The sequence below is a fragment of the Mustela putorius genome, unplaced genomic scaffold, assembly GCF_011764305.1.
Source record: "Mustela putorius furo isolate JIRA1106 unplaced genomic scaffold, ASM1176430v1.1 tig00003869_pilon_pilon_pilon, whole genome shotgun sequence".
Lineage (NCBI taxonomy): Eukaryota > Metazoa > Chordata > Mammalia > Carnivora > Mustelidae > Mustela > Mustela putorius.
Window position 1 is genome coordinate 23,051,298 of NW_025422021.1, and position 11,262 is coordinate 23,062,559.

The following is an 11,262-nucleotide window of genomic DNA, read 5'->3' on the forward strand; positions in this document are numbered from 1 at the left end:
ATAGGGCCTGGTATGGTTAGATCTCCCACATGCTTTAATTTTTCTTCTAATGGTCAAAGGTCTCATTTGTCCAAATAACAAATGTAATGTTAATAACAAGCAGAAACAGATTGTGAGGAAAATGGGGAAGCTGAGATAGAGACTAAAACTCTTAGTCACTTTGGCACATCTGCTCTTTACACTGGTGTTTTCTTGGTTTAAGTGATGACGTACTTAGATGACTGGGCCAAGTCAACAGATTAGATATTTAAAAACCTTTATTTTCACAAAAAAAATAGCTATCTGGCAAAGCCTGACTTTGTATTTCTGAATAGCTAGTGCAAAAATACAATTTCCTCCTTTCTCCATATTTAGTTTTGACTGTCAAACAATCTTTATGCTCTTCTCTTGGACTCTATTCTCTTGTAGGAGAAAGACCCCTTTAAGAGAGAAGGAAGGGGTTAGATCCTTGCTAGTTCTGTTTGTTCTCTGTGGTCCTTAACTCTGACCTTCATAGGACCACAGTTGGCACAGATAAAAGGAGCTGTGACTCAGAGAGCCCAACAGTCTCATAGCCATACTGACTATGCTATAGTGAAGAAAGAACAAGCAATTAACTAAGCCAGGCATCTTACAACTTTGGTTTAGTGCTTGCAGATTATATAGGTAACCGTAAAGATTGATCCTAGACGTTACTGTGATCAAGGCTTGGAGAATCCTGCCTTGTGATTGTTCAGCCCCTGGAACTGAGGAACCAGCCATTCTTCCCTTAAGCATTTGATGACATTCTTAAAATTGTATGATTTGCTTTTCCTTCGGTCTTCCCTTTCCAAATATACTTATCCCCCCTTTTCCTTTTTAGCCTGCATCTACCTTTCCCAGACTGCTTTTTACAAAGGAGTACTTGTTGCCAATGGGCTATCTTTCCATGTGATGAAGTGTCCATAGGCAAAGCTGAGCTGTGCCTGCCTGCTGGGCTTGCTGTGGGGATCTGAGTTGGCAAGGAAGGGGCTGGGCAAAAGCCAAAAGGTGGGAGGGAGAATGAGCCTCTAGGTGTCCTTGACAGATGGCCTCTGCCTGGTTGCTTTGTCTCTCATCACCTCAGCCCCTTTGATGGGCCGGGCCAGGCCTTGTGAGCAGTCTGGACCGTGACAGCAGCCCCTTCATTACCATCCTGGGCCACTGCTCGCATGTGCTGGGCAGCGGAGGAAGGAAGCAGTTAAGAAGTCACAGTGCTTATCAGTGTTCTAAGTTTAGCCTACTAAGGAAGCCTTTCAGACAGGCTGGCTTCCCCTTTTTGCTGTGAAAAATACATAGGTGTGTAGCAATAAACAGAGCTTTAATGCCCCAGGCTTACAGTATGATAATATTTGCTGAACAATTTACTAAGCTCTAGTCACTGTTCTGAACATTTACATCTACTAACTCTCCGAATTCTCAGGACAGTCCCAGGGTTTTGGTTCTGTTATTGCTTTCATCTTATATATGGAGGAGGGAGGGAAGCCTGGAGAGTAGATCCTTGCCTCAACAGTTAGTAAATGGACACAAATCCAAACAATCTGGTTCTCTAATATTTTTAAAAATATACAAATAAATAAATGTCATGGTTTCTCTTGTCTGTTGTTTCTATTGAAACAATGTTAGTATTTTAACTTGATGCTACTAGATTATTTCCTGAGAAAGCAGTATTCCCAGTATCTCCCTTTTATGTAGAAAATAATCTTCCAATGAATGGGAGGAGTTGTTAGTGTTAGAAAGAAAGAAAAAAAAATTATGATAAATCTCATCATCTAGAAGTAAATTGTTATCTTCAATGGGAATTCCCAGTTATTAACACTTTTTTTTTCTTTTTTATCAGCAAACCTTGAAGAAAAAATGGGTGGAGTTCAGATCTCTGCAGTTACAGGAACAGCGTCTGCTTCATGGTAAATGTAATTTCCTGTTCAGAAACCACACTAACATTCATCTTTTTGGTATTTCTGCCTCTAAGTTATTGCAAGATTATCATGATTATAGGAAAAAATTGTCTAGCATGGATCAAGAATGGATCTAGACTGTGTTTTTTGGCCTGACCTTTGGAGTGACCTATGTTTTTGGAGGATGAGTAGGTCAAGTCACATCCCCTCCTCCATACATATAACACATATGCACACAAAAACTTGTACACACTTGTATATATGCACATATGTGCAAGAGGTACCTGGGATTTTAGAAGAGCGGTAGGAATGACAGCCTGGTTTTCCTACTACTGCTGTAGATGAATTAAATTTCTGAGAATGTGTGTGGCTTGTGTAGTTCTCAGAAATTATTGAGGCTGGAATGGTAGCATGCTTCTTGGGTAGAGCTCCTATCATTTGTTCATATTATACAAGTTATGTGAATGCAGAGAAATGCTTCTTCTTGGCCTGTAAACCCATCAGAAATACCAATGATCATTCTCACAGTAAAGGCATGGCTCTTGCCACTGTGTGAATTCTGAAGGGAAAGGTTGAATTCAGATGTTGTTGATTTGGGAGCATCTGGGTCAGTCAGTCGGTTGAGTGTTGGACTCCTGATCTCGGCTCTGGTCTTGATCTCAGGGTCGTAAGCTGGAGCCCTGCATCAGGCTCCATACTGGGAATGGAGCCTGCTTAAAAAAATAAAATAAAATTTTGTTGATCTGACATTTGCTATGTGACTGGTGTTACCTGAGGAATGAACTTTTTTGTACAAATAATTCACTGAAACCACTAGCTATGTGGGTGTGAAATGTAGGTTCTACCTTCTCAAGATACCACTGAGCTAAAGTCTTTATTTATAACCTAGAATGTTTGTTTCAAGTAATAATTTATTTACAGGAAAAAAAGATATATTTAATTCATAATTAGGCACTAATGTATGGCTTAGAGGTTTGTGTAGAAATTTTGTTTTTTAAATGAAACTTCTATGTAAGTTACTTCTCTTTGGTATGTTTTAAAATTAATATGCTAAAAAATTATTAGTAGATTTTTGGGGGGATCTGAAACTTCCTAGCAGGATAGAGGTATAAAATCCAGCTACTCCTGGATTTTTGTAGACTTGAGGGTGTTTGGGAAAACTTTGCCCCCACTTCTCGAACATTCTGGAGTGGCGATGGGGTTTGGCCTAAAATGTATAGGTAGTCCTGGGGTTCTATAGGAATAGCTTGTATAGAGAAGGTCTTTAGTTCAAGATTAAGGGGAATGACTCCTCATTAAAGCCATTGTTGTATACATTTTTTTTTTTTTTGAGAAATTGAAGGATTTCTGTAGTTTACTTTTTCTAGAATAAATATACAGGGCTTGAGATTCTCAATTGCTTTCTGATCAAAAGCAATTCATCAACTCATTACCCATTGAAGTAAGGTAGGTTTTATTAGTAAAAAAGAAAAGCATTCTGGCCAGTCAGTGCAGAGCTGGCTGTATTCAACCTTGCAGATTAAGTGGAAAATCAGTCTCTTTTCGTATTGCTAATCAAGGACAAAGGAGAGCAACAGTAGAGAAATAATCAGCACAAAGTATAACCATTTCTGAGTTTGCAATGTTCTATTACTTTTCCTGAAGTAGAGTTACCTTCTAACTATGTTGTTCTCAGGGTGGTATAACAAATAATCCACTTCCTTTAAGTAGCAAACCAGCCAGCTCAGATAGTGCCCAAGCAAGTGGAGGTAGGGACAGGATGTTGGTGGTGCGATTAAAATTTGAGTTTGGAAAGCCCAGATACAGGTTATGAAAGGTTGATTGGACAAAAAAAAAAAAAAAAAATTCAGCTAAGCAGATAAAAGTCAACTTCTATAGATAAATTGCTACTTATTTGAAGACAGGGCTGTTTTCTGGGTACTGTACCATTCCAGAGCATTTCAGTATTAAAGTATTCTAGGAAGAAACATGGAATATTGAGATTGGAAGATATCCTCTCTATTGTAAACACCTTTGAGTTCTCTATAAATCAGCATACAGGTGCAGGTTTTATAACTGTGTTTCCCATATACTTCAAGTGATGTTATGATAATCATAGAATTATTTAAAAATTTCAGTAACTGAAAATCAGAAGAACTTAATGGAGGAAGTTTATAAGATGGCATTCCCTTAAGTATATTATATTTTTTATATTTTTCCCAGTACAGTCTTCAGAATGCCATTTCTGTGAGGACTTTAGTGAAAGGTTGCAGGATCACTTCCATTTAAGAAATGATACTTTTGGAGGTTGACAAGTCACACTGGCACACTATCAGAGGAGATGACTGTTCTTATGTGAAGAATCTATTTACATTTATTTAATTCAGCATGACTGATTCTGTGACTGTGGAACCCTTTCACATGAAAGCTAGTCCATGAACAATGGTTTGGGAAACCCCACTCTAAGGTTCATTGAGTGGCCTCATAAAGAGTCACTTACTCATACAGGTGAAGCTCAGTGAAAAATATTTTTCACCTTTACTCTTTCTTGCACCCTTTCAAGAGAAATATTGGTGTATTTGCTGGTAGGGAGTGATTCTCCTATCCATTCCACAGAAGTCTTTTGTTTTCTGCATTCTAGGTGACAAAGGTAACTGCCCAAGTTTTGAAAACACGGACATAGATGAGTCGGTTTTGTTTGGAATGCTGCCGGGGTCAGGCTCAACCCTCCTGGATCGGAATCGACTATCCAGTGAGAGCAGCTGTCTGAGCTCCATGACAGTGGACAGCGAGGACGGCTACCAGACGTGTGTGTCTGAGGATTCAAGCAAGGGAGGCTTCAGTCGACAGACAAGCACAGATGATGAGTGCTTTGTCCCCAAGGATGGGGACGATTTCCTGAAGAGGTCTGTTTCCAGGAGGGACCGAAGTTTTAGTTCTGCCAGCAGTGGGTCCATGTCACCCTTGTGGGAGGGCAACTTCTCAAACATGTTTGGGACCCTGCCCCGGAAAAACAGAAGGGGAAGTGTCCGGAAACAACTCTTAAAATTCATCCCTGGCCTTCACCGTGCAGTGGAAGAGGAAGAGAGTCGCTTTTGATGGCTTGTCTTGACCTTTCATAGTAGCTTATTTCATAAATATCTTTAGACTTGTTTAGACTAAATCCACTCAGCCTGGTGGAAAATTGCAGATGGATTGCAAAACTGAAACACCATACTAGGATGATGTGACCTTTATTTAAATTTTTGTACCATAAGTTTTGTTTCTTAAATTTTTTTTTTTTAACCAGAAAATCTCAGGTTATAAACAGAAAGTAAGGGAATTGAGTAATAAACTGGAAAATATAACAAATTAATGGACATTCCTGCTCATTCTAATGTTTCCTGAGAAGGCAAGGGTAAATATTGATTTTCTAGATTATGTGGAAAATTGAGAACTTTTCAGAGTCAAGTGTAAATAAAAGAGTGAAGGAATATAATTATTTGGATTACCTTCCATACGTTCATTGTAGGTCATAAAACTTTCTTTAAGATCAGTAGCCTCCAGGGAGGCTTAACAATAGATCATTTTGAATGTTTCTGTTTACATCTGTGAAGGATCGTAAACCAGAGGATCATTAGCTTTTTTTCACATCCACAGCAACAATAAAGCAGGAGGTATAAGATACAAAAAGAGCAGGAAGTGTAAGATTCAATATGAAGGTTTGGGATCCATGGGAACGTGTTGTCTAAGATGGGTACTGAGCAGATTATGATAAGGGCTTTTAGATAGACAGCCTAGACAAAATGGGTAAGAATGTCATTCTTACTCGATTTAATTTTTGTTCTGCCTAAACGTTGATGGAGAGTCTAGAATTCTCAAGATCCTGCATATAGCTTTGTATTTTTTTTTTTTTAATGTCTGTAGTTTGAAAAATTAGAGCCAGGAAATGGATTTTCCTCCTGTAGATTTTTTCACATTATTCCTCACCTTATATTATATATTCCAAACAGTTATTGCCTTGGCACGCTTTTGTCCATTGGTTATGTTGGTATCACTTCAGGCTTTCAATCACATTTTTATTCAGGACCCATTCAAGTCCATGATTTCTCTGTTCTGGTGATACAGCAGCTCGTGACTGCTCTACATTCTGGCCATATTCATGACTACTCTATATTCTATAGTAGATAATGCCAACAATGTAATAAATAGTCCTTATTGATTTAAAGCTGTGTGTGTGTGTGTGTGTGTGTGTGTGTGTTTGGGAGAAATAGAGACATTTGATAAGTGACTTTGAATGTAACCATACTTAAATAAATTGAGTAAAGAATGAGTCATTTTAAGAAAGAAATGGGAAAGTAAGGAAGCTTGTAGGGTAAGAAATGAATATTAAATAAAATATAAAAAGATTTCTAATTGGAACCTACTTTCTAGGGGCGCCTGGGTGGCTCAGTGGGGTAAGCCTCTGCCTTTGACTCAGGGTCCTGGGAACGAGCCCCACATTGGGCTCTCTGCTCAGTGGGAAGCCTGCTTCCCCCCTCTCTCTGCCTGCCTCTCTGCCTACTTGTGATCCATCTCTCTGTTAAATAAATAGATAAAATCTTTAAAAAAAAAAAAAAAGACCCTACTTTCTATTAATTATTTGAACTCTGAGTTATCCAGTGGGCTCAGCCAGGGAATCATTCATATGAAAAGCAGGGTGCATTGTTTTGCAGGAAAAATAACAATGCTGTCCACAATTTACTGAATACCTAGTAAGTTAAAGACGATTTCCATGTGATCCCTGAAACAACTCTGTTAGACAGGTGTTAGCCCTACAGATAAGGAGGAGGAATTCAGAGAAGTTCCCATGGCCAGTGGCAGGACTGAAATTGAAAGCCAGTTCTTTTGGGCTCTGGTCTAGTCTCAGTCTATCTAGATACTGTTTACTCTTTTACTGGTTCTGTGTGGTCATCTCCACAGGACTTCCTCCCAGCCCCTGCCCCTCATGGAATACTTAGAGCATACAATTGTAGATACTGCATGGATAAAGATTGTCTTTGGTAAATAAGAGAACAAACAGACTTTTAGAATGACTCTTTCTCTTGGCCTCCACAAGCAAGTTTTCAAATAAAGGCTCATTAATAACTTCATGGTTAACAATACATTTATGTATTGCAACAAAGTCTTGCAAGTCCAAGTTGTGGTTGGACTGATACTGCTTGTTTCCCACTGTAGACTAGAATTATCATGTTAAAGATCTGCTTCCATGAATGCAGCATATCTTGTTAATCCCGTTTTGCCAAATCCAGGGGAAAGAAAGAATCTTGTTTATTTGGGGAAAGATGACTTTAAATACTTGCACAACACATCAGTGTTTTGAGAACTTGCACAAGTCATCTGGGAAAGCAGATTATGGGTTATTTGCTTTCCTCATGGTTTTAAGTGTTAAATATAGTGTAATTCTTCCTCCTTACGGTAAATACCAAACCCGAAAAGGTTCAGGGAAGGGACAGAGCAAAGAACTAGAACTAAAACTAAGAAGAACTAGAGTCAAGAGTTTGAGATGTTCTGGAAAAAAAAGAAAAGCAGTTTTTAACCAAAGTACAGGAAGGAAGGGTATGTCATGCTTTGTGTGTTCACAAGTTATAAGAAAACTAGCTATTTTTTAGTGGAAATGTGGGTAAATTTCTCACAGCATAGCTTTTCAGAGTATCTGACCTTGGCGGGACTTTAGAAGATTTCATTTCTCTAATCTTCTGGTGCACAATGACTCACTTTGATGTAACTTACTGGGAAAAGAATTGAAAAGTGAAGTGTTTGGGTTTTGCTTACCTGAAATTGTTAAATATGTGGTATTGGTGGATTTCATTAATTGACAATTGGTCATGAAAATGCATTTTTGTAGTATGGCATTGATAAACTAAATTCGAATCAAACATATTGAGAATGCCCTGTGGCTAAAGGAACATCACATCACCCCCCATGTCAAACAGGTTGGTACTCTATTTTTTAAAATGATCTTTAATTTATCACTTTCCATTTTATAGTACTTTTATATCTTAGTTGCATGTAAACAGTGTTAAAAATCAACTTTGAACTAAAGAAATCAAACGGGCACAGTTTGTGTGTGTTGATCATATAGTATAAGTATTTATAGATGTGTATAATCTAAGCATAGTAAATAATACATAAAAACTGTATTGAACCCTTCAGATCACAAAATTATTGGTACTTTTAATACATTTCCTTACAGAAATATGGGCAGTGAAAAATGTCAATACCTTCCTGAAATAAAGAATACTATTTTTCAGTGTCAGAACATTCTTCTCTCCCTTTCTGTCCCTTGCCCCATCTCTCTATCTCTCAGTCTCTATCTCTTTACTTACCTACCTTAAATGAGATGATTGTTTTCAAGGCAGATTTTTTAAAAATCTAGGACAATGTCTTCATACTTACCTCTTTGAGGTTTTTAAAAGGCATGACCTACTTAATTGAGGGTTTGCATTTGTATTAACTTTCTGATGTTTAACAAATTGCTACATACTTAGAGGTTTAAAACACATTTATTACCTCAAAGTTTCTTTGTGGATCATGTGTCTGGGCAAATTTTAGCTCAGTCTGCTCAGGGTCTCCTAGAGGCTTGACTGGGGAATGATACACTAGGGAGCTCTCTCAGGTTGTCAGAATCATTTCTTTGTGCCATCGGATTCATGGCAGCTTGTTTAGTAAAAGCTAGCAGTGGAAAGAGAAACTGCAGACAAGATAGTCTTAAATAATGCAATGTAACCACAGGAGTGACATCTTCTCATCTTTGCCGTATAGCAGAATATATTTACATAAGTACCATCCTACCAACCATGTCATGTTATGTTCGTTAAACACAAGTCATAGGATCTGACCACACTCAAGGAGCAGGGATTATGCAAGACGTGAACATGAAGAGGTAGGGATCAAGGAGGTAACTTAGGATCTGTTCACAACATAATTCAAGGAGCTTACAAACTTAATATACTTAGTCTTTTCTAAACTCCTTTGAGCAAATATAAAGCAAATATAAAAATGTTATAATTTTTAATAGAAAAGTAGTAAGATCTCTGAAATTAAAGAACCTGGCCAAGATTGTATAACTAGCCAAAATGCTGAGTAGGAAACTGAACCCAGGTAGGTCTGTTTCTGATCTCCTGACTTTGTTCCTCAAGTGCATGAAATGATAGGAAATTTTAAAAGAATATTAAAGTGTGAGCTAGTTACTTGTCTTAAAATTCTTCTCAGGGAATTTGAGTGTATTTAAGTGAATCAGTGATTGGCATGATGAAATTTATCACCTCTATACGGGTACATCTTTATGAGCACAGGACAGGAATTCTATGGAAAAACAAAATTCTCATAATCAAAACTACAAAGCACAAAAGGAAATAATCAACCATGAACAAAAATCAGGAGGTAATGCAAATACCAGAATTATCAGAACTAGAAAAAGTAAAGCTTTGAAAATAAAGTTTGAAAGAATATAGACATATATTTCCTAGGAATAGAGGGCAAATAAAGAACATAAGCAAAGAACATATGCAATTCAATAAAGAACATATGTAAATATCATAATGGTGAGAAACTGGCTGTTTTTCCCCTGAGATTGAGTACAAACCCAGGATATCCTCTTACCACTTTTATTTCCCATGGTGCTGAAAGTTTTAGCCAGTGTACTAACTCAAGGAAAGGAAACAAAAGGCATACAAAGTGAGAAGGAAGAAACTAAACTTTTGTTTGCTGATGACACGATTGTCTATCTGGAAAATGATGAATAATAAACAAATAAAAAATCCTGGAAGTAATAAGTGAGTATAGCAAGGTCATAGAATACAAGTTACTACACAGGCAATAAAGAACTGGTGTTTGAAAATAAACAGTAACTTTCCAATAGTACCTCCTAAATGAAATACTTAAATATAAACCTGACAAAATACATATAGTATTTGTGTGTGAAAAACTCAAAAACTCTGTCTAAGAAAATATAAATAAGTAGAGAGATATTCTGTGTTCATGGATTAGAAGACTTAATAGTGTTAAGATGTGACTTCTTCTTAACTTAATCTATAGATTTAATGAATCCCAATCAACATTCTAGTAAACTGTTTCATAGGACTTGACAAACTGGTTCTAAAGTTTATATGGAAAGGCAAAAGACAGAATAGCCAAAGTGAGGAAGAAGAAGGAAAATGAGGAGGAGTAAGAAAAAGAGGAGGAGGAGAAAGTTGGAGGAATTACAATACTCAACTTCTAGACTTTCTATAAATCTGCAATAATTAAAACAGCATGGTATTGGCAAAAGAACAGCATATAGATCAGCAGAACAGAATAGAGTGCCCAGAAATTGACCCATACATATATAACCACTGACCTTAGACAAAGGAGTAAAGGCAGTTAAATGGAGAAAGAATAGTTTTCAACAAATGGCTCTTGAATAATTGGACATCCATATGCACGACCTTACACATTTCATATATTTCATAAATTATAGACCTCTATATAAAACATAAAAGTAAAAAACTTCTACAAGATAACATAGGGAAAATCAAAATCAGTTTGGTTATTAAATATTGGGTTTTGTGATGAATTTTAGGTACAATAAAAGGATGATTTATGAAAGAAAATGTTGATATATTGTACTTTATTAGAATCAAAAAACTTCTGCTTTGGGAAAGATACTGTAAGGAAAACCAAAAGAAAAGACATAGACTGAGAGAAAATGTTTGCAAAAAACATATTTGAAAAAGGACTTGTGTGCAAAATATAAAAAGAACTTTTAAAATTCAAAACTAAGAACACAAGCAATGTAATTAAAACATGTTCAAACATCTGAACAGACACATCTCCAAAGATAATACATAGATGACAAATAAATGCATTGAAAGAATACAGTATCATTTGTCATTTGGGATTTGAAAATTAAAACAACAATGAGATACCATTATATGGCTGTTAGAATGACTGAAATCCAAAAAACTAACAATGCCAATTCATTAGCAAGGACGTGGAGCAACAGAAATGCTTTTGCATTGCTGGTAGGAATGCAAAATAGTATAGCTACTTTGGAAGAGAGTTTGGCATTTTTCCTTTCTTTCTTCCTTTTTTTTTTTTTACAAAGCTGAAGATCTGAAGATAGCTTTACCATATGGTTCAGCAATTGTGCTCCTAGGTATTAACCCAACTGATTGAAAACTTATGTTCACACAAAAACCCACACACAGATGTTTGTAGCAGCTTTATTCATAATCACCCAAAATTGGAAGCAACTGACATATCCTCCAATAGGTTAATGGATAAACTGTGGTATGTCCATATAATGGAATATGATCAGGTCTAAAAAAAATGATCTATCAAGACAGGAAAAGACATGATAAATCTTAAATGCATGTTGGTAAGTTAA

The 11,262-nt window shown here is 36.7% G+C and overlaps 1 protein-coding gene across 4 annotated transcripts in view; it reads left to right on the forward strand.

The window, feature by feature from the left end:
- Positions 1–6,269, forward strand: part of LOC101682836 (cytohesin 1 interacting protein) — a 79,934-nt gene extending 73,665 nt beyond the window's left edge. For all 4 annotated transcript variants that reach the window (XM_013051948.2, XM_013051947.2, XM_004743892.3 and 1 more), the window contains 2 exons: positions 1,838–1,904; positions 4,516–6,269. In XM_013051948.2, the coding sequence (XP_012907402.1) occupies positions 1,838–1,904; positions 4,516–4,973 (525 nt within the window). In that variant the 3' untranslated portion in view covers positions 4,974–6,269. The remainder of the gene's footprint in view (positions 1–1,837; positions 1,905–4,515) is intronic.
- Positions 6,270–11,262: the final 4,993 nt, after the last annotated feature.